The sequence below is a fragment of the Gigantopelta aegis genome, chromosome 10, assembly GCF_016097555.1.
Source record: "Gigantopelta aegis isolate Gae_Host chromosome 10, Gae_host_genome, whole genome shotgun sequence".
Taxonomy (NCBI): Eukaryota; Metazoa; Mollusca; class Gastropoda; order Neomphalida; family Peltospiridae; genus Gigantopelta; species Gigantopelta aegis.
In genome coordinates, this window is record NC_054708.1 from 11,293,148 (window position 1) to 11,317,288 (window position 24,141).

At 40.1% G+C, this 24,141-nt stretch overlaps 1 protein-coding gene across 1 annotated transcript in view; it reads left to right on the forward strand.

Moving 5' to 3' along the window:
- Nucleotides 1-23,909, forward strand: part of LOC121382607 — a 37,302-nt gene extending 13,393 nt beyond the window's left edge. The window contains exons 2-8 of the mRNA XM_041512125.1: nt 2,181-2,268; nt 6,701-6,852; nt 9,008-9,317; nt 11,528-11,617; nt 12,654-12,769; nt 18,459-19,222; nt 21,619-23,909. Of these exons, the coding sequence (XP_041368059.1) occupies nt 2,181-2,268; nt 6,701-6,852; nt 9,008-9,317; nt 11,528-11,617; nt 12,654-12,769; nt 18,459-19,222; nt 21,619-21,759 (1,661 nt within the window). The 3' untranslated portion in view covers nt 21,760-23,909. The remainder of the gene's footprint in view (nt 1-2,180; nt 2,269-6,700; nt 6,853-9,007; nt 9,318-11,527; nt 11,618-12,653; nt 12,770-18,458; nt 19,223-21,618) is intronic.
- The last annotated feature ends 232 nt before the right edge of the window (nt 23,910-24,141 follow it).

The window sequence follows — 24,141 nt, forward strand, 5'->3', positions numbered from 1 at the left end:
AGCACCTACACGCCTTAATGCGGACAACGTATTATTTAATGACACAACCAACTGCACAACTGGTGTAACAAAGGCCGTGGTATGTACTGTCCTGTCTGTGGGATTCTGCATATAAAAAATCCCTTGCTGCTAATCGGAAAAAGTAGCTCATTGCGTTGCAAAAGCGGGTTTCCGCACTAGTTATCTATATGGTCCTTAACCATACACATGTCGGACACCATGTATTAATTAAACTGTGCAGAGTTTCATCAAATAAAACATTCTTTCCTTCTTTCAGTTGCCAACACGTCAAGTTGTCGTTAAACAAGCATTTCTTTCTTTAATATTGGACATGAAACAATCAATAAAAATAATAAACAAATTAAAATAAATAAATAAATAAATAAACAAACAAAATAAATAAATAAATAAATAAACAAAAACCCTCGTCATTGCGAAATCACAAAGTGACGCAAAGACAGTTGTTATACCGAAACCTATCAAGGTTCTCTTCAAACTTTATTTGTAAATGATCACCATGCGGAAAATTGCACCTGATCTACAGCAAATAGCCAAAAAGTTATTGAGAGTGCGAGAGATTTACAACAAATAGCCAAAGTTATTCATAGTACGGGAGATTTATTACAAATAGCTAAAGTTATTGAACACGCGGAAAAAACCCTTTGATACAACACTTCTGAAAATAAATTTCTCTACCCTTTCCAGCGGATACTCTTCCCACACACAGGTGTGCTTTGTACCGGGCAGTCTATGTCGAATAATGAGCGTTCACTCTAGCCGACACCTCTATTCTGTGTATCAAATGGAGACGGTAAAAATGTGTCTTTCAAAGCGATTACACTATGGTGCCGGGGTTTCGCCGTGCACATATTTATTCAAATTTAAGTGAGCTTTTCACGTTCTCATTCAAGTCGGTCTTCATTCAAAGACGGTAACCAAAACAGATATAGAGATTACTTGTAGATTTACAAAAATATATTTTATTGTACTGATATTTTGTAAATTATATGCCAGAATGCATTTAGAAGAACAAACAAATACGCTATTATGATAAGTAGCAAACGTACAGTAACCGTGCTTCTTGGTCTAAAGAGAAAGAAAACGTTTCCGTGATGATTCCTGTTTAAAATGGCCTACAAATAATGCACGGGGAGCATATCTCTGGACCATTAAAAACAATATTTGGTAATTCATTAACAATATTAATAATTATATATGACACAATTTCCCCAATTCAAATGTCTTTCAGAGAAGCATGCTTTTATTTTATTTTTACAGGATAACACATACCATACACCTTTAACATATTATATTTTCATTTGGGGGTACATGCAGTTCATACTTTTACTGTTAATAAATTACTTTCTATCGATACCAGACGTTTGTTTTCTAAACCAGAATCCTGGAAAACCCTAGGCTGTAACTACTGAGCAGGGGTTAGGGGTGGGGGCCGACCCTCCAACTCAATGCAAATTTTCTTTATGCAGCGTAGCGCAATCTCGCCAACACAGATCTTTTTTTACTCCTCTTTAGGTGGAGAAATCCGATGGATGCGCTCAACTTTATCGAACGCTTGATATCATCACTGTTTAGACAATGGACAGTAATTCACGAGTACAAGTTTAGCCCAGTGGTAAAGCGTTCACCTGATGGGCGGTCAGACTGGGATCGATCCCCATCAATGGGCTCATTGGGCAATTTCTCATTTCAGCCAGTGCACGGCGACTGGTGTATCAAAAGCCGTGGTATGTGCTACTCTGCCTGTGTGATGGTGCATGTAGAAGATCCCTTGCTATTGATGTAAAACTGTAGCGTGTTTCTTCTCTAAGACTATTTGTCAAAATTACCTAATGTTTGATATCCAATAACCGATGATTAATAAATCAATGTGTTTTAGCGGTATCATTAAACAAAACACAAACTTTATTTATTCTATCTTCAATAAATTTGTCAATCCAGTATTGGGAGTGGCAGTCTTCTTTCAGTCAGTGCTGAAAAGTATTTGTATTATCCTAAGAATAAGGCAGTACTTCTACATCCTTTGGACTCTGTCTTAGACTGAGATACGATTTTTGAAATGCTAATGGTTTAGTCATTCATATTTACGTATATTGTTTCCAGAGCCGACAAAAGTGTGGGAAGATGAGGATATAGCAATAATGTTTTATCTTTCTTTTCAGAATACCTCAAGGATATCATCAGAAATTGTCAAATTGTTCACATCAAACGAGATGATATCATCATCAAACAAGGAGAGAGGGGCGATTGGTAAGTGTATAATATGTATTCTTATTTTAACGATGTTCCGCCATCAGACTATGAACTTTGGCGTTACGTTCCAAGCTCTGATCTGTTAAGCATCTGAAGATTGTGCGTCAATAATTAAAGAGTTCAGTTCCAAAATACAATATATTTTTTTTACGTCATTTGCAGATACATTTAACTATGCTGCAAAGTGACGTAGTGCATATCACGTGAAGCACAGTTTTAAAGACGCAGACCCTAATTTCAACCCGTGAAAACGGACACAAAGTTTAGTCAATCTACAAACCTGTAACTCACTTTGGATAAAGTTGCAACAGTGTGAAACAAGACTCTGTGACGTGAACGCGGTGAAATACCCTTAAAAATTGACTGGAACTCGACTCCTATAACACTTACTTCTCAGACGCACGTGCGTTTTATAAAATATGATTTAATTTTTTTAAATTATATTCTCAGTAGTTACTGGTATATGACAATACCTGTTGTGTTTCAGTTTCTACATCATCCTCAATGGTTAATTGTATATGACAATACCTGTTGTGTTTCAGTTTCTACATCATCCTATAGGGTTAATGGTATATGACAATACCTGTTGTGTTTCAGTTTCTACATCATCCTCAATAATTAATGGTATATGACAATATCTGTTGTGTTTCAGTTTCTACACCATCCTCAGTAGTTACTGGTATATGACAATATCTGTTGTGTTTCAGTTTCTACACCATCCTCAATGGTTAATGGTATATGACACTATCTGTTGTGTTTCAGTTTCTACACCATCCTCAGTAGTTACTGGTATAAGACAATATCTGTTGTGTTTCAGTTTCTACACCATCCTCAATGGTTAATGGTATATGACAATATCTGTTGTGTTTCAGTTTCTACACCATCCTCAGTAGTTACTGGTATATGACAATACCTGTTGTGTTTCAGTTTCTACATCATCCTCAGTAGTTACTGGTATATGACAATACCTGTTGTGTTTCAGTTTCTACATCATCCTCAGTAGTTACTGGTATATGACAATATCTGTTGTGTTTCAGTTTCTACACCATCCTCAGTAATGGTATATGACATATGACCTGTTGTGTTTCAGTTTCTACACCATCCTCATGGTATTGACAATATCTGTTGTGTTTCAGTTTCTACACCATCCTCAATGGTTAATGGTATATGACAATATCTGTTGTGTTTCAGTTTCTACACCATCCTCAGTAGTTACTGGTATATGACAATACCTGTTGTGTTTCAGTTTCTACATCATCCTCAGTAGTTACTGGTATATGACAATACCTGTTGTGTTTCAGTTTCTACATCATCCTATATGGTTAATGGTATATGACAATACCTGTTGTGTTTCAGTTTCTACATCATCCTCAATAATTAATGGTATATGACAATATCTGTTGTGTTTCAGTTTCTACACCATCCTCAGTAGTTAATGGTATATGACAATATCTGTTGTGTTTAAGTTTCTACATCATCCCCAATGGTTACTGGTATATGACAATATCTGTTGTGTTTCAGTTTCTACACCATCCTCAGTAGTTAATGGTATATGACAATATCTGTTGTGTTTCAGTTGCTACATCATCCTCAATGGTTACTGGTATATGACAATACCTGTTGTGTTTCAGTTTCTACATCATCCTATATGGTTAATGGTATATGACAATACCTGTTGTGTTTCAGTTTCTACATCATCTTCAGTAGTTACTGGTATATGACAATACCTGTTGTGTTTCAGTTTCTACATCATCCTATATGGTTAATGGTATATGACAATACCTGTTGTGTTTCAGTTTCTACATCATCCTCAATGGTTAAAGGTATATGACAATATCTGTTGTGTTTCAGTTTCTACATCATCCTCAGTAGTTACTGGTATATGACAATATCTGTTGTGTTTCAGTTTCTACACCATCCTCAGTAGTTACTGGTATATGACAATATCTGTTGTGTTTCAGTTTCTACACCATCCTCAATGGTTAATGGTATATGACAATACCTGTTGTGTTTCAGTTTCTACATCATCCTCAGTAGTTGCTGGTATATGACAATATCTGTTGTGTTTCAGTTTCTACATCATCCTATATGGTTAATGGTATATGACAATACCTGTTGTGTTTCAGTTTCTACATCATCCTATATGGTTAATGGTATATGACAATACCTGTTGTGTTTCAGTTTCTACACCGTCCTCAGTAGTTACTGGTATATGACAATATCTGTTGTGTTTCAGTTTCTACACCGTCCTCAGTAGTTACTGGTATATGACAATATCTGTTGTGTTTCAGTTTCTACACCATCCTCAATGGTTAATGGTATATGACAATATCTGTTGTGTTTCAGTTTCTACATCATCCTCAATGGTTAATGGTATATGACAATATCTGTTGTGTTTCAGTTTCTACACCATCATCAGTAGTTACTGGTATATGACAATATGTGTTGTGTTTCAGTTTCTACACCATCCTCAGTAGTTAATGGTATATGACAATATCTGTTGTGTTTCAGTTTCTACATCATCCTCAATGGTTAATGGTATATGACAATACCTGTTGTGTTTCAGTTTCTACATCATCCTCAATGGTTAATGGTATATGACAATATCTGTTGTGTTTCAGTTTCTACACCATCCTCAGTAGTTACTGGTATATGACAATACCTGTTGTGTTTCAGTTTCTACATCATCCTCAGTAGTTACTGGTATATGACAATACCTGTTGTGTTTCAGTTTCTACACCATCCTCAGTAGTTACTGGTATATGACAATACCTGTTGTGTTTCAGTTTCTACATCATCCTCAGTAGTTACTGGTATATGACAATACCTGTTGTGTTTCAGTTTCTACATCATCCTATATGGTTAATGGTATATGACAATACCTGTTGTGTTTCAGTTTCTACATCATCCTCAATAATTAATGGTATATGACAATATCTGTTGTGTTTCAGTTTCTACACCATCCTCAGTAGTTAATGGTATATGACAATATCTGTTGTGTTTAAGTTTCTACATCATCCCCAATGGTTACTGGTATATGACAATATCTGTTGTGTTTAAGTTTCTACTCCATCCTCAGTAGTTAATGGTATATGACAATATCTGTTGTGTTTCAGTTGCTACATCATCCTCAATGGTTACTGATATATGACAATACCTGTTGTGTTTCAGTTTCTACACCATCCTATATGGTTAATGGTATATGACAATACCTGTTGTGTTTCAGTTTCTACATCATCTTCAGTAGTTACTGGTATATGACAATACCTGTTGTGTTTCAGTTTCTACATCATCCTATATGGTTAATGGTATATGACAATACCTGTTGTGTTTCAGTTTCTACATCATCCTCAATGGTTAAAGGTATATGACAATATCTGTTGTGTTTCAGTTTCTACATCATCCTCAGTAGTTACTGGTATATGACAATATCTGTTGTGTTTCAGTTTCTACACCATCCTCAGTAGTTACTGGTATATGACAATATCTGTTGTGTTTCAGTTTCTACACCATCCTCAATGGTTAATGGTATATGACAATACCTGTTGTGTTTCAGTTTCTACATCATCCTCAGTAGTTACTGGTATATGACAATATCTGTTGTGTTTCAGTTTCTACATCATCCTATATGGTTAATGGTATATGACAATACCTGTTGTGTTTCAGTTTCTACATCATCCTATATGGTTAATGGTATATGACAATACCTGTTGTGTTTCAGTTTCTACACCGTCCTCAGTAGTTACTGGTATATGACAATATCTGTTGTGTTTCAGTTTCTACACCGTCCTCAGTAGTTACTGGTATATGACAATATCTGTTGTGTTTCAGTTTCTACACCATCCTCAATGGTTAATGGTATATGACAATATCTGTTGTGTTTCAGTTTCTACATCATCCTCAATGGTTAATGGTATATGACAATATCTGTTGTGTTTCAGTTTCTACACCATCATCAGTAGTTACTGGTATATGACAATATGTGTTGTGTTTCAGTTTCTACACCATCCTCAGTAGTTAATGGTATATGACAATATCTGTTGTGTTTCAGTTTCTACATCATCCTCAATGGTTAATGGTATATGACAATACCTGTTGTGTTTCAGTTTCTACATCATCCTCAATGGTTAATGGTATATGACAATATCTGTTGTGTTTCAGGTTCTACACCATCCTCAGTAGTTACTGGTATATGACAATACCTGTTGTGTTTCAGTTTCTACATCATCCTCAATGGTTAATGGTATATGACAATATCTGTTGTGTTTCAGGTTCTACACCATCCTCAGTAGTTACTGGTATATGACAATACCTGTTGTGTTTCAGTTTCTACACCATCCTGAGTAGTTAATGGTATATGACAATACCTGTTGTGTTTCAGTTTCTACAACACGCTGAGTTGTTAATGACAATATGTGTTGTGTTTCAGTTTCTACATCATCCTCAGCGGCCAAGTGTCGATCTACATCCTGGACAAGGACAAGGAGGGTGAGGAAGACACGCCCACAGAGCCCGAGCAGATTTACAAGAAAGACGGGAAGCTTGACCGCAACAAGCTAGGCTGCCCCGTCACTCAGTTAGGTGGGCTACCCCGTCACTCAGATAGGTGGGCTACCCCGTCATTCAGATAGGTGGGCCACCCCGTCACTCAGTTAGGCGGGCTACCCCGTCACTCAGATAGGTGGGCTACCCCGTCACTCAGATAGGTGGGCTACCCCGTCACTCAGATAGGTGGGCTACCCCGTCACTCAGTTAGGTGGGCTACCCCGTCACTCAGATAGGTGGGCTACCCAGTCACTCAGTTAGGTGGGCTACCCCGTCACTCAATTAGGTGGGCTACCCCGTCACTCAGATAGGTGGGCTACCCCGTCACTCAGTTATGTGGGCTACCCCGTCACTCAGATAGGTGGGCTACCCCGTCACTCAGATAGGTGGGCTACCCCGTCACTCAGATAGGTGGCCTACCCGTCACTCAGATAGGTGGGCTACCCCGTCACTCAGTTAGGTGGGCCACCCCTTCATTCAGATAGGTGGGCCACCCCGTCATTCAGATAGGTGGGCCACCCCGTCACTCAGATAGGTGGGCTACCCTGTCACTCAACTAGGTGGGCTACCCCGTCACTCAGATAGGTGGGCTACCCCGTCACTCAGATAGGTGGGATTCCCCGTCACTCAGATAGGTGGGCCACCCCGTCACTCAGATAGGTGGGCCACCCCGTCACTCAGATAGGTGGGTTACCCCGTCACTCAACTAGGTGGGCCACCCCGTCACTCAGATAGATGGGCCACCCCGTCACTCAGATAGGTGGGCCACCCCGTCACTCAGATAAGTGGGCTACCCCGTCACTCAGATAGGAGGGATACCCCGTCACTCAGATAGGAGGGATACCCCGTCACTCAGATAGGTGGGATACCCCGTCACTCAGATAGGTGGGAGCTTGTAGCGTCACTCAGATAGATGGGGGCTTGTAGCGTCACTCAGATAGGTGGGGGCTTGTAGCGTCACTCAGATAGGTGGGGGCTTGTAGCGTCACTCAGATAGGTGGGGGCTTGTAGCGTCACTCAGATAGATGGGGGCTTGTAGCGTCACTCAGATAGGTAGGGGCTTGTAGCGTCAGTCAGATAGGTGGAGGCTTGTAGCGTCACTCAGATAGGTGGGGGCTTGTAGCGTCACTCAGATAGGTGGGGGCTTGTAGCCTCACTCAGATAGGTGGGGGCTTGTAGCGTCACACGTTCTTCATTGGCGTCAGAATATATCAGCAGCTAGAGGGGCCAGTGATATATTAATTCCCTTCCAACGGGAAAGGTGTGTGTGTGTGGGGGGGGGGGGGATTATTGTTAAAGTTGGGATGGGGGTGGGGAGTAGTTATTTTTTCTATTAAACAGTTGAGGAAGTTATAGACATCGTCGACACACAAAGATTTTATAATTACTTTAACAAAAGATGTAAGGTAATTATAGAAATAAGACCGGCCTCGGTGGTGCAGTGGTTAAGCCATCGGTCTACAGGCTGGTAGGTACAGGGTTCGCAGCCCGGTACCAGCTCCAACCCAGAGCGAGTTCTTAAGGGCTCAGTGGGTATGTGTAAGGCCACAATATCCTCTTCTCTCTCACTATCCACTAACTAACAACGAACCCCACTGTCCTGGACAGACAGCCCAGATAGCTGAGATGTGTGCCCAGGACAGCGCGCTTGAACCTTAATTGGACATAAGCACGAACATAAGTTAAAATGAAAATATAGAATAAGGGAACACATGGAATTGTACATAAAAGTTAATTCACAGCTAGTATATATACTGAACTCCAATGGAAACGCACCAGTCATACGTGTAGTTGTAAAAATCATATGAGAAGAAATATTAATACATTGTGTATAACTGCATTCTGGTAAGCAATAAATAACCCCCCAAATTGTATACAATGATTTGGGTCATTGTGTGCTCTATAACAATCACACACACACACACACACACACACACACACACACACACGCACACACACACACACACATACACACATACACGCACACACGCACACACACACACACACACACACACACACACACACACACACACACACACACACACACACATACACACACACACGCACACACACACACACACGCACACGCACGCACAATAGCAATACCAACTGATAATTGGGTGTTGCCTTTCCAGTGGAGTTCATTATATATGTATTTTACAATGTTAACGCATCGTTGCACTGTTTCCAGGCCCTGGTGCTCCTTTCGGCGAGGTAGCCCTGGAGTCTGAGGACTGTATCCGGACAGCGTCCATCACGGCGGACGAGAACACTGACCTGCTGGTGGTGGACCGCCACCTCTACAACCGGTCGGTCCGGGACGTGCTGGCCAAGGAGTTCGAGGCCAAGAAGCGCTTCATCGAGCAGAACCCGATGTTCTCGTCGTGGGCGCCCAAGTACCGCAAACAGCTCACCATGGCGCTCTACCTGGAGAACTACTCCTACGACGCCGTGCTTGTCCGCCAGGGAGACCACGTCAAGAACATTTACTTCATAACCAGGTACGCAGAATCAGAATTTGTTTTAAAAAGGAAAGGAAGGAAGGAATGTTTTATTTAAAGGGACTATCCATATTGTAACATGTGTCCGACAGACAGAGCATTTTACTTACTATAATCACATCTGTCAGTGTTCTCTCTATCTCTCATTTCTCGCTCCAGCCAGTGCACCACGACTGGTACATCAAAGGCCGTGGTATGCGCTGTCCTGTCTATGGGATGGTGCATGTAAAGAATCCCTTGCTGCTAATCGAAAAGAGTAGCCCATGAAGTGACGACAGCGGGTTTCTTCCCTCAATATCTGTGTGGTCCTTAATCATATGTCCGACGCCATATAACCATAACTAAAATGTGTTGAGTGCGTCGTTAAATAAAACATTGCCTTCCTTCTTTTATCTCTCTGATTGTCTCTGTTTATTTGTGGATGATGTATTTACTTCTCTTCAGCTCACTTCTTTTCCTTTACAATATTGTTGCAGTTACTGTATTGTCACACCTAATAGTCGCGGGTTAAAGAGACTTTTGTCAGTTGTTTTGCTATTGTAACACGTTTTTGACAGACAGAGCATGTTTAATGACTAACATTTCATATGAAAGGTATTTTCTTATTTAGAATATTAGTGTCTTTATATGCAACGTATTTTGATCACCTGAATGTTTCTAAAATCCAAGATTAAATCCCCCCCCCCCCCTTCTAAAATTGTACGAAAGCATGTATTAGGAAGTAAAAAGAAATTTTGGCTACCACAAACATTAGGATGATCAAAAACACATTAAATATACTACAGACATTGATCTACTAAACAAGAAAATATACTTAACTTGTGATTGTAGTTGTTAAAAAGGCTTTTGTTAATCAGAAGCATATTACAAAAAACTCAGCATAGTCCCTTTAACGAAGCACAATACGTGTTAATTACGTTTATATGGCGTCGGACACATGGTTAATAACTACACATAATGAGAGAAGAAACCCACTACTGCCACGCCATGGGCTAGTCTTTCCGATTAGCAGCAAGAAATCTTTAATATACACCATCCCACAGCCAGGATAGCACATACCACAGCCTTTGTTACACCAGATGTGGAGCATTGGCTGAAACGAGCAATAGCCCAATTAAATGGGCCCACCGACGGAGATCGATCCCAGACCAATCGCGCACAGGCGAGCGCTTTACCACTGGGCTGCGTTTCAAGACACTTAACTACATTAATTTTGTATGATCTAAACAAAATATATTATACTATTTATGTAAGCTTATTCCGATACAAATAAATTAATGACATCGTCGCAACAGTGCCATTGTATATAATATGTTGGGGGTTGTTTTGTATATATACTCAAAGGCAGAAGTTATTGTGACATGGATTGTTTGGAGTAATACATTTGTGAATGGATTTATGGATGCAAACCAGAGAAAATGTGAATGAAACAGCTCAAAGAAATGCAACCAAGCAGTTGTTGTAGAGATTGCATGCGTTGTGCAAGAAACATGGAATATTCGGGAGAAATCCTGTCCAGTGTTCACCATAAAAGGTCAGACATTCAGTCGCAAATCATTGCCACTCTATGCAGCCTTCAGAAGTCCAGAAGTCAGAAAAACACCATTAGTGAACTGTTTGATACAATTTTATCATGCCACGCCTCGGTGAAAATGACAGATGGCGAGGCATAGGTATGCTTGAATCTGGGACCTCGCAGCGTGACGTCGCACGTCAATTCAACGTCCACAGACACACTATATGGCACTTACGGCAATAATATCAACAAAACAACCAGATCAGTGACCGTCCCCGTAGCGGCCGACCGCCCGTGACAACCCTCGCCAAGACACATGGATCCGAACCACGCTGATTCTTCCTCAGATCTGGAATGGCATTCCCAGGAACCTTCTCCAGCGTTTAGTGGCCTCAATGAGACGACGGTGCCAGGCCTGTATCAATGCTCAAGGTGGACACACTCGCTACTGACTGTGTGAACTTCGCTCTGGACGCCCTCTAGTGATGTGGCTCATTTGCATATGGCAGGTGCGCCCTTTTCATGGACTATTGCTCTTTTCCATACCTTCGGACATTTCTCTTTCCATGTTATAACGTTTCATACACGCCAGTAAAAATTTATCATCAATTATCTTTGTCTCTTGTGTGTCACAATAACTTTTACCTCTGAGTATATTATACAAATGATTAATCTGATTTATTTGTCTACACAGTGGCCAGATAGAAGTACAAATGGATCCCTGCGTACATCCGTTTCAGTACTGTAAGGTCTTCAAAGCTGCCAATACAACTGAAGCAGAAAAGTAAGAATCTAATTATTTTGTACCAGACGATTTTAAAGTTGTGTCAGAATAATTAAAGACTTCTGGTTAAAAATAAATTTGTTTCTTTAAATATGCTAAAACATGAATACAGTTTCTTTCTTTGTAAGGTGTCGACGTAGTGGCATGCCAGGGCCGTACCCTCTGGGGGGACAGGGGTGGGTGGGGGCACTTTCCCCCCTGAGAATCTCACTTTTTTCTTTATTTTTTTTACTCCAGAAAATAGCATGCACATCTCAGGGTTTAATTTGTATAGTGTTTCATTTGTTTATCAAAAGTAGTACCCCCGTGGATATTGATCAGGGTACGGCCCTGCATGCCGTTAACCTTGTTCATTTAAACAACAATTTAGATCGAATAAAATGACAAGAATCGTTACGTGACTACTCCTAACCGAATTACATGCTGCGGTGTCGTTAAACATCTATTCTATCTATCCATCCATCCATCCATCCATCCATCCATCCATCTATCTATTATATCTATATATCTATTATATCTATCTATCTATCTATCTATCTATCTATCTATCTATCTATCTATCTATCTATCTATTTATGTATGTATGTATCTATCTCTCTATCTATCTGTTCTATCTATATATCCTATCTATCTATCTATCTATCCATCCATCCATCTATCCATCCATCTATCCATCCATCCATATATCCATCCATCTATCCATCCATTCTATCCATCCATCCATCCATTCTATCCTCCCTCCCTCCCTCCCTCCCCTCTCTCTCTCTCTCTCTCTCTCTCTCTCTCTCTCTCTCTCTCTCTCTCTCTCTCTCTCTCCAATCGGAATAAATGTGTATTTCGGTGGTTTTCATAGATGCACGAAACATCCATCATGTACAATATTGTTGTGTATACATCGGGCCATATTTAACTGAAACAATGTTTACAAGTTATCTGTGATTATAACTTTCTGAAATAATATATCACTAGCAACGAATTACTCAAAAGTCCAGTGGGCCTTAATTAATTGTGTTGAGTGTATTTATATTCATTCCAGACTCGTGAGAAGGGAGAGGAATCGTCCCCCGATGGAAACACAACAATGTAACATCAAGAAGAGAGACAGTTTCAGAAGCACAAAGCTATGTTATCTTGGCATAAACGAATGTGTGGGTAAGTACTGTATATCAACAGAGGCGGTTCCACGAATCCACGGAGGTGGAAGGGATCCCGTACCTCCTAAAAGATTCAAGTACCCCTTTATTCTTCTTTAAAAACATTTCATTGGGATACCCTTTTGAAGAGTTAGTTCATGTGCCCTTTTTTGTTAGATCCCCACGCATCGCAATATTTCGCTCTTTTATCCAAATGTCTTAAACTTTACCGCAGAATAAAATTAAAGTATATCTTCAAAACGTGTGTTTTGTTTAACAACATCACAGGAGCATATTGATTAATTAATCTTCAGCTATTGGATGTCAAACACGTGGTAATTCTAACACATACTAGTAGTAAGAGAGAGGAAACACGCTACATTTTTCCATTAGTAGCAAGGGGTCTTTTACATGCACCATCCCCCATACAGGATAGCACATACCACAGCCTTTGATATACAAGTCGTGGTGCACTGGCTAGAACGAAAAATAACTCAGTGGGACCACCTATTGGGATCGATCCTAAACCGACCACGCATCAAGCGAACACTTTACCATTGGGCTACGTCCCGCCCTTATATCTTCAAAGTTCAAGACATACGAAAAGATATAAAGGTAGTGATATAAACATTAATCAAAATTTATCTTACGCTACATTAGCCACATATTATGTAAGTACTATCTTTGTGATTTGATTTGATTGTATACACCATAATATTTGTTCGTGTTCAAACGCAAAAGTAAACACAAACAATTTCTAAAAAGCTACATGGGACTTTTAAGTAAAATAAATTCATTACATAACAATTCCTAAAACTAAATAAATAATTTCGCTTTAATCACATAAACACAGATGAGGTTCATGCGTTATGAACATGTTTCTATTTATTATTATTATTTTTTTTATTATATAACATGATATCTTTCAGACCAATGCAAACGTTTATAACAAAGGTGTAGTCACATATTGGAATTATAATAATATGAATACATCTAGTACTCTCTTAAAGTGACCCAGTGGCAGATTGCCAGCTTTTATTTAGTTATTTACGGCACTTTGTTACAAACCTCCAGTGTTCCCACTTCCCAACGTATCGTCTTAGACATAACGACAACACGTCTTTTACCAGTAAAACGTTTCCAGCAAACGTTTCCCAGTCAATAAAGAAGACTTGTTGTCAGCTTACACAGCCATCAAAGACATTTATTTGAAGAATGAACCGATACTAAAATACGTATAAATTAAACAAGCATAGTTCGCGATGGTACGTTTATTAACTGCAATGTTTCTATATGGCTGTTGCGGGTTAGGAGAGGGTAGTGTGTGTTGACACGCACTATACCACGTGATCGTTTGACTATTATTCCGACACCCGGATAAACACCAATAAACAAGATACGTTCGTGGTTAATCTAACTTCAAAGGCGGCTTTATGAAATATGGGTCACCTATAAGACGTTTAATAACTGTTATCGCATAATATATTCACTAAATTGACATAATGTTATTAACCAGTGGTTTTTTAGGGAGTAGGGGCGGAATTCATACATACGTGGATACATCCACACCAATGCCTACCCCTGGCATAGAACTGATTACAAAAACTGTTTAATGATGTCCCTCGGAAATTACCCACTGGATTATTTGTCGTTCCAACCAGAGATCCATGTCTCAAATATCAAAAGGAGTCATATTGACGAGGAAGTGTTTATATCAAAGTCCCTTATTATTATTCTGAAGGATTTGATTGCGGGAGTAAGTTTCTTCTCCGACATTTTGGACTAAGTGTCACAGTTACTAAATGCTTGAAATCCAACAGATGTTGACGTAACATCGTGCTGGGGCGTCGTTAAAAAGCAAACAAAAAACCAAGCAAACAAACAACATACAAAAATAACAAAAACAAACAACAATAACAAAACCTACCAAAAGTTAAAAAAAAAGAGAAAAAAAGAAAGAAAAAAGATGAAAAGCACAAAACAAAATCAACAAGACCCCCCCCCCCCCCTCAAAGAAAAAGCCTAACAAAAAACAAAACAAACAAAAACAAAACAACAACAACAAAACAACAAACGAAAAACGTACCATTCGTCTACGTAATAGTAATAATGGAATATACGTCATATAGCTGTTCCAGGCTCGTAGCATGGTGGACATTATTGGGGGGGGGGGGGGGGGGGCAATTGAACGAGCGCGAGTTATTTGGGGGGTCCGGGCATGATTCAAAGGTTATTTGCCCGTTACTGTAACTCTTGCCGTTACTCTCGATCCGTTAGTCTCGCTTCAACTTTTACATTCAGTCGAGATGTAAAGGTTATAAAAAAACCCACAAAAAAATCCAGCTAAAATTATTGGGGGGCGGGCCCCCTCCTGCTACGGGCCTGTGTTCTGATCATTTTAGAAACTATTGGTATGAACATGCTATTCACCTACGAGAATGGATCTATTTAAGCTTACTTAAATTCTTAAACTTAAGCTTTGTACTTCAAAGTGACAAATGAGCATATCTGAGGTCTCACTATACAGATCACTTACGGGTGAGAGTTTATTCATCACGGTCTACTATAGTTCCTAAAAGTGGATCGCAAGTTATGGTTCACATATTCACTTCTAGGAAATGGTGAAGAATTAAAACAATATGTATGTGTAATGTTAAGCCTTCTGGCTGTATTTTGCCCATGCTATTTTGTAATATTGTGCATTGACCTTTTGGGACATGAGTGTATAGCGTAAGAGACAACCGGAGTGAATAGGTTAATAAACCACCTGTTCGGACCAGTATTAAAGCCAGATGCGGACATATAGCAAAAAACTGAGACGGAAATGTTTTGAATTTTGGAGTGAAAATAAATGGTTATATAATGTATGTTCGGAATGGTGTATGTTGTTAGTGCCAACGAGAACCCGTTCTATTGGCAATCTTCATTTGAAGTTAGGCAATTTAAAGGAATGCTAAAGCAAGGCTTTTGGACTGGTGCGCATATTCAACGATACATAATATGCATTATTGCTTAATATCAACAAGTATAATCGTACAGTTAATTAATAAAACGATTAAATGTGACGGCTATTATATATAACGGGCGCAGCCATTTTGTACCATCCCAGTGAATACGCCCTCTGGCGAGCTGGTGGTTACGTAATACCTAACGTGTCACGTCAGGAATTAGTCTTCGAAATGAAGAAACAAAACATACCTGATTTTTGCGGATGCATCGCAATGTTCTGTAACAATATCTATCCCAGTAACACAGCAACGTGTATATGTGGTTTATTTTTCAATACAAAATAAACCACCATTGTCAAAGTGTTGAAATAACTGTATTATATTTTGTATATAAATTAACCCACGTACTGAAATAATAGTCGGAGTGTTTTCTTGCTTAATTGGTCTTTTCTTTCCGTGGCCTGTACCTGTGGTTCTTGATTGGCAGGTGTATATGTAGACGGTCTCTAGACACTGTGTCTAGACACACTAAAAATACGTGCCTCTTTTATTAAGATCACAGGGTATTGTGTGTTAACCTCAATTCGTAATGGACTTTACCAGCTTTATTACTGTAAGTAATTCTGTAAAACCCTTGATTAAGTAGACTTTCCCATCTAAAATCACAAAACTAACCAATTACGTAGTCCCAGAGAAAAGAAAATCATCACTTGGGTATCGTGAGTGGTCGTTTTTGCTCGAACGTATCCTACCAATAGGCCTAATAATATGCATTTTTTCTTTGGATTTTTTAAAAGAAAAAAATACTATAACTCCATTTCGTTATATTGATGCAAACTGAAATATATTTAGTTAAATAGTTTATTATACTATCAAGTCATTTATGTTGTTTTACAAGTCAGGTTGATGAAAGCGAAGCGCCTTGTCGTAAATTAGAGCATTTGTTTACACTGTGGATAATAGGAAGTTGGACCTGAGCTGACGTCACTTCGCCCCAAGCTATACCACCGGACGTCACAAAAACGAAACAAAATGGCTGCCCCCAGTTAGCTCGAATAATCACGGTTTTTTATTAATTCTAAAATTACGCGTTTTTCATTTGTTAAAGTGTCAGTATGTGTTGGTGGTCCGGGTATGCATATTTCCAACACATAAGGCTCTTGTTGGAGTTTAGTCTAACTTTAACATGGGTTTCAATCGCAGATGACATCTGTGTAGGTAGTACTAAACCAAATAACTTCCGGCTGGGTCAAAGTTCGAGGTGCACCCAACTTTTGATAGGGAAGTGAACACCACAAGTCCTGTGATTGGTTATAAATGTGAGTGTGTTGGTTGTAAAAAAAAATAGTTTCATGTGGGCTAAAAATGTATGCAATTTTATTTCATCTAGTACCACTGTGTCAAGTAGCCTTGTGCTTGGTACATGTATAGGGTACCTGTAAAAAAAAGTACTCAAATTTTGTGCGGAACTAGGGTAGTCATAGACGCTACCCGTTATCTCAGAAATGAGCAGCTTGACACCCACTTTTTTGTGATTCACTTTAAGGGTGAGGGGTGGTAGTATTTATATCCATGGCGTCTGTGTCGATTGATACGTTGCATGTAGGAGTTTTAGCCACATATGTTACTATTGTCGTCTATGGGATTTGATTTGGTAGTATACACCCTGTAGTGAGACCTGAGCGATAAAGTGAAAAGAGTTGTCTTCCATTTTGAGTCCAGTATAGACACAATTACTTCCCCTGTAGGCTATGTTACATCAGTACGCGGTTCCAAAAGTTAAAGTCTATACCCAAATTAATCTAATGAAGAGTCAAACAGTCACTTGGTGATATATATATATATATATATATATTTATATTATATATAGGCGGGTTAGGAAAAAGCTTTCTTTATAGGAAGGTTATTGTAATACAAGATGGTGGGCTTTACTGAATGTATGACATTATAAAAACACAGACAAACCAAACAGAAGCCGTGGGTCAAAACGTGTGATTCGCTGAGTCGAGCGTGTGATTAATCGAACAGAGCCTATGAAAAGAAACTGCAGGTTAGTTCCTCTCAGCATGAGTCACACTTCTATACCAGAGACCAAAGTCATCAGACTCGAGAAACTTTACAATATCAGACTGCGGTGAAGTGCAAAACTACTTGCAGGGACGATCCCATTTTCCTTAAGAGAGCTTTGTGACATAGTCCCCCAAAAAACGATTGGGCTATTTCTCGCTCCAGCCAGTGCACCACGACTGGTATATCAAAGGCCGTGGTATGTGTTATCCTGTCTGTGGGATGGTGCATATAAACGATCCCTTGCTGCTAATCGAAAAGAGTAGCCCATAAAGTGGCGACAGCGGGTTTCCTCTCTCTCTATCTGTGTGGTCTTTAACCATATGTCCGACGCCATAAAACCGTAAGTAAAATGTGTTGAGTGCGTCGTTAAATAAAACATTTCTAGTCTCCAAAAACTAAACACATAACAGTCACTGATTACGTAAAGTAATGGGGATGTCATTAATATAGCCATATGGAGGTTTTGCCACAAGGACAAGGAAACCGTTCCAATGCTATACATAGACGAAACGTTGTGGTCACTTTTATTCACTTTTTATTATGAAAATACTAGTATTTTGCAGAGGATGCAAGAATAGCAACACTTCATACTCCCTTCATCCCAAGCTGCGTTGTACAAGAAACAGTAGTTTGCCGTCAACACTGTGCAATATGTGATAACTGTTTCATGGTTTTAATCTCTATTTTCAGGCGATGCTGAAGTGTTGTTGGATTTAAATACCTACATGCAGACCGCGGTGTGTAAAGAGAAGACGTCAGTTCTTGTCCTAGAAACAAAACACTATGTTCGTCTGTTTGTGCGGCGGTATCAACGAACCATTGACACGATGCAAAAACAGCTTGGCATCAAACTCGAGGCCCGGATTTCTCTATTACCTCACAAACAAGACATTCCGTTGCTAGGATACTTGGTAGACATCATCGAAACCAAGAATCGACCACAAGTAGTCCTAGAGAAGGACAAAAACAAAGACATGGTGACTGTGTCAGAGGCGGAGAAGGAGTTTTTCAATCACAAAGGACCTCTAATTGACATGTACGGACCCGGCAGTGTGTTTTACGTTATACGAGTCAGAGAAAGGACTAAGCTGAAGCTGAGAAACAAAAAGGAAAGGGCTATGGAGCGACCTCCACCGGGCTCTGCTGCGAACATGTTGATGGGTCCGCGAATCAGTCCGCCTAGTCGGGAAGCAGACGGCTACTGGCGGCCGGTGACCCCGAAGTCGTTCCGGTCGATCGCCAATGCGGAGCGCGACCCTGAGGATGAAGGTTACGACCAAGAGTTGGCAGACGGCTCGGAGTACACGGACCCTTCTCCCATGGGTTACGTCATCGACCCGGAGGCCCAGAACGCGGCCTTGACCGACCTGGAGGACCGGATCAACTCGTGGCTCAAACAGGATAACCCAAAGGGTGGACCCAGGGTGGAGCGTCTAAGACGATATGTCATTCAGGTAAAACTCCATTCAAGATAACATTCACATGTACAAAGTGTCCTGGCCCAGCACTTATAAAACCTTTAGGGCCAAAGTTACGAAGCTTGTTTATGACTTACACGCGTGTAACTACACGCATTTACAATGCTTAAACACCTGCGTTTAAGAAAAACAGGCTCTGTAAATTCGGCCCTTAGAGTCTAAACTCAAGACTCAAATGGCCACAAAGTGTCAGCAAATTTCTTTTGGAAACAAAGTATCTGAAACAAAGTCTCAAAAACTTCGTAGATATGTTGTGTCCTTTATCGAATCTGAGACTTTAACGTCATGGCAACGCCATACAAATTGCATGCTTGTGACGTCATTAGTTAAACGTTTTATAAGCACAGGCCAATGTTTTTAGTGTCAAAGCACTAGTTTGTTTTTAAATAAGAATACACTTCGATTTTAGACACCCACCTAAACTGTCAACCCATTCGTACAATAGTAAACATCTGACAGTTGTCAGAACACACACACACGCACGCACGCACACCCTATCCATCCATCTATATCTACTGATGGAAAGAAATAATTTTATACTATAAATATATATGGTCATGATTGTACATTTAGTATTAATGCCCACCTTGTTCCTAACGCTATTAACTGTGACAACACAATTCCCCTCCCCAGTTTCTGTAATGCACGTGCAGAACATGTTTCCACGTTAGTTCTGTGTTGTTCTTGCGGGTATAAAAGTTACTGAAGAATGTAAATTACTGTTTGTAAACGTTTTTGACATGGCAAACCAATACATGACATTAGCAGACAAATGGTCTGTTGTGGGTATGGTGAGGTCAGGAAAATCACTGAGACAGGTTGCAGCTACTATTGGGAAGTCTATTATTGTAATACCACGGTTATGCAACCTGTACCGACAAACCGGTAATGTCAAAATGAGACCTGGTTGAGGACGACGTAAATTAACCACTGCTCTGCAGGACCGTCAAATTTGGCTGATTTCTTTACGGGACAGATTTAAACCATCTTCCAAAATAAACTTTGAGTTCAGGGCTGTCTCTCGGCTAAGAATCACCGATCGAACAGTACGCAATGGGCTAAAAGAAGCAGGTTTAAAACGTCGACGATCAGTGATTGGAATCAACATGACAGTCCAACACAAGCGACTGAGGTTACAGTGGGTGCGTCAGTACCGGGTACGACAACTGCGTCATTGGCGCGATACAGTGTTTAGTGACGAGTCTCGATTCAATCTTGACTATGCAGATGGAAGATCGAGCGTTTGGCGGCGTCGTAATGAACGTTACAATGCTTGTACCATTAAACAACATGACAGATATGGTGGTGGTTCTGTAATGGTGTGGGGTGGGATAACTTACAACAGAACTGATTTGATACGGCTTGATGGAAGAGTGACTGCCAGTTGTGGCATTTATTTAACTGTTACTTTTATATTTCGTGTGGCTAAATTCTAAAATAGGTTTTCAAAATGCAATTATCGTCCTTATAATTAACAGTCCATAAATCCGGATTAACAAGCTTAGACCGTGTTTGAATACAAATGGACAATTACTGATCGTGTATAAAGGCAGGGTAAAGGACGAGGAACTTAAACCAGAGCGTGACACGGCAAATATATAGCGACATAATTACATTGATCCCTGGGTGGATATATTTCCGTTAGTATGGTCTTCATTTGTGGAGAGACACTTGTGCCACCGAGTGACATACACACACACTGTTTGTCATTTCACGTATTTATATACGTTACAAAACTTGTTTGCCAGTGTCAACATAAAGACAGTAATATGTTTTAACTTTTCAGAACCATATATTTTATTAGGGTATTATTGAACTGCTATGGAGAACTAAATACTATATTGAGAGACGATAGTAAAGTAATGTCCTGACTCCCATGGCTGTCATATGACAAGGATAGCTTTCTTTGTATATTGGCCATCAGAGTCCGATGCCTAATATATCAAATACCAAGGTATGTGATGTGCTGCTTGAAGGAAGTGAACAATAAAATATGATTTACTGCTAGTCATATATACTAAACGTTGACCGCTCGTTCTAATACCCCAATGCCTGCCGTGTACAAACAGATAGCCGAAGTGTTTGTCAAAAGGACCGTTCTTTTACCTTAATTAGATATAAACATAACAATAAATTAAAATAAAATACGATGAAAATGTAGATTTTGGTCACAGATGATACATAGCTTCTTCTTTTTTTCGTCTGTTTTGCTTTCTTTTTAATAATCGACATGGAAAATCTTCCGCACCCAGGTAACCGAATAGGATATAAATATGACAATAAATTAAAATAAAATACGATCAAAATATTCACAGATTTGTTCACATATGATGCTCATCTGCTTTCTTAATAATGGTCTGTGTTTGTTTCAGGACATAGACAATCCTCCGCACCCAGGTAACCGAATTATTGTACGCAGACGACAAGAATCCGATTCCGCTGACAAAGAGCGGTCACCCAGAGAGTTGGAGAAGGCGCGACTAGCTCACCTTAAGATTCTCCTCAGCAGATGAGCAGATCTAACGAGGAGGAGGAGGACCTACACGCGAGCAGACGTCGAGGATCCCCGTGAATCAGACACCAATTCCAGACGCGCAGACGTCAACTTGACCAGGCCTGGTGCTTATAAAACCTTTTAGAGTCTAGACTCGAGACTCTAACAGAGTCTGATATACTAATGTCGTGACAACGCCATACAAATTGTATGTGTGTGACGTCATTAGAGATTGAGTCTGGACTCTATGAGTTTCATCAGCATGGGCCCGGGACTAGTCCAGAACTGATCAAATAGCGTCGGGGCTTTGGGTGGGGTGGGATGAACGTTACCACCATAATGTCTACTGAATATGTTTGACTGGTTTTTGTCTCGAAGTAAAACGGCGAGATACATAAGTATTACTTTACTAAAGGAGGCGGCAACTGTTTGGTTAAACGTGTTTAGATCAGTTTGTCACAATTAAACTTGGTTTATAGTTGCACCTATGGATGTTCATCACACTGCACCGAAAACGTTTATGATAGTCGAGACATTTAAATGTTTGATTATTCGCTCACATATGAATGATTCAAAGGGAATGCAACGTTAGGTATGTCTGGCTTTACTGCACGTCCATACCTTCGTCCATTGCTCAAACGCGGATGCACCAGTGTACACAATGAAACAGATAAATCATTGTGCACAAACGATGGAGGCATTTCTAGTTCATAGTGCAGATAGAGCCAAATGATTTATTCTTATTCTGTGAAGTATTAAAACAAAGTCCTTAACCCGCCCCCGTATGTAATTATTTTTGGATGTGAAGGAAACCAGTGCCAACGGTGCTACAAGCTACATGTGATACCAACATTACTCCAGCCCGAGTACTCTGCCGTTCGAGAGCTAGACGGACAGTTGGACGATTATGATCGCTCTCTGCCGCCAGAGATAACTGCATAGCGAAAACACGGCAGAGTACTCGGGCCAACATTATTCCAGCCCGAGTACTCTGCCGTTCGAGAGCTAGACGGACAGTTGGACGATTATGATCGCTCTCTGCCGCCACAGATAACTGCATAGCGAAAACACGGCAGAGTACTCGGGCCAACATTATTCCAGCCCGAGTACTCTGCCGTTCGAGAGCTAGACGGACAGTTGGACGATTATGATCGCTCTCTGCCGCCACAGATAACTGCATAGCGAAAACACGGCAGAGTACTCGGGCCAACATTATTCCAGCCCGAGTACTCTGCCGTTCGAGAGCTAGACGGACAGTTGGAAGATTATGATCGCTCTCTGCCGCCAGAGATAACTGCATAGCGAAAACACGGCAGAGTACTCGGGCCAACATTATTCAAGACTGTAGTTCTTAGTGTATTCATTGTTAGTTTATACTTTGTTTCGTGCTTATATCCAACTAAGGTTCAAGCACGCTGTCCTGAGAACACATCTCAGTTACATGTGATGCCTGTCTAGGACATGGAATTATTCAAGTACGCTGTCCTGAGAACACATCTCAGTTATATGTGATGCCTGTCTAGGACATGGAATTATTCAAGTACGCTGTCCTGGACACACTTCAGCTATCTAGGTTGTCTGTACAGGACTATAAGTTAGTGGTTAACTCAGAGAGGTTGGTGCAGTGGTCTTTCACTTCGCCGATGAGTCAATGAACGCGCTCTGGGTTGGAGCCAGTACCGAGATGCGAACCCAGTACCTACCAGACTAAATTTCCATCGCCTAACTACTACACCAGCGAGGCCGGTCTGTATTTATTGCAGGCTGAAAACAACGTATACTCTCGTCCAGGGCCCCGTTCCACGAAGCGATCTTAGCGCTAAGATCACCTTAAATGCATAACTACCTAATGCACTTAAGGTGATCTTAACGCTAAGATCGCTTCGTGGAACGGGGCTCTGGTGTAAAATGGCAGTGAATAGCTATAATTGCTGAAAACTAATTTCCACGTCATCGACAAACGTTTATATGTACTGCACTTTTCTGCTGTGTATTATGGCCTATTTTGTAATTTTCGACCTATATGGTAATAGCAACAACATTAATATGGGGAAGTCTTATTTAAGGGAATAAAAAAAGATAAATATAAAATTAATCACAAAACAAACATCATAGAATTTTTTTTTTTTTTGCACTATCCATTGTACCTTTGTTTCTCAATTTGTCTTTCAAATAAAACAAACACTTTTAATGAAAATGTGTTATTTATATTCTGAAGCGATGCCATATGATACGAGTGCCTTAGACGAGAATAACCGATTGTGACAAGACATTACGATTTCATCCGTTGCTATGCAATCCGCCATTATTGTACAGGGCACTTGTATCGTGTGGTGTCGCCTTTAGTGTCTATTATCGGCTTCATTTGTGTCCGTATTGTTTGTGAAGATCTCTCGAATTC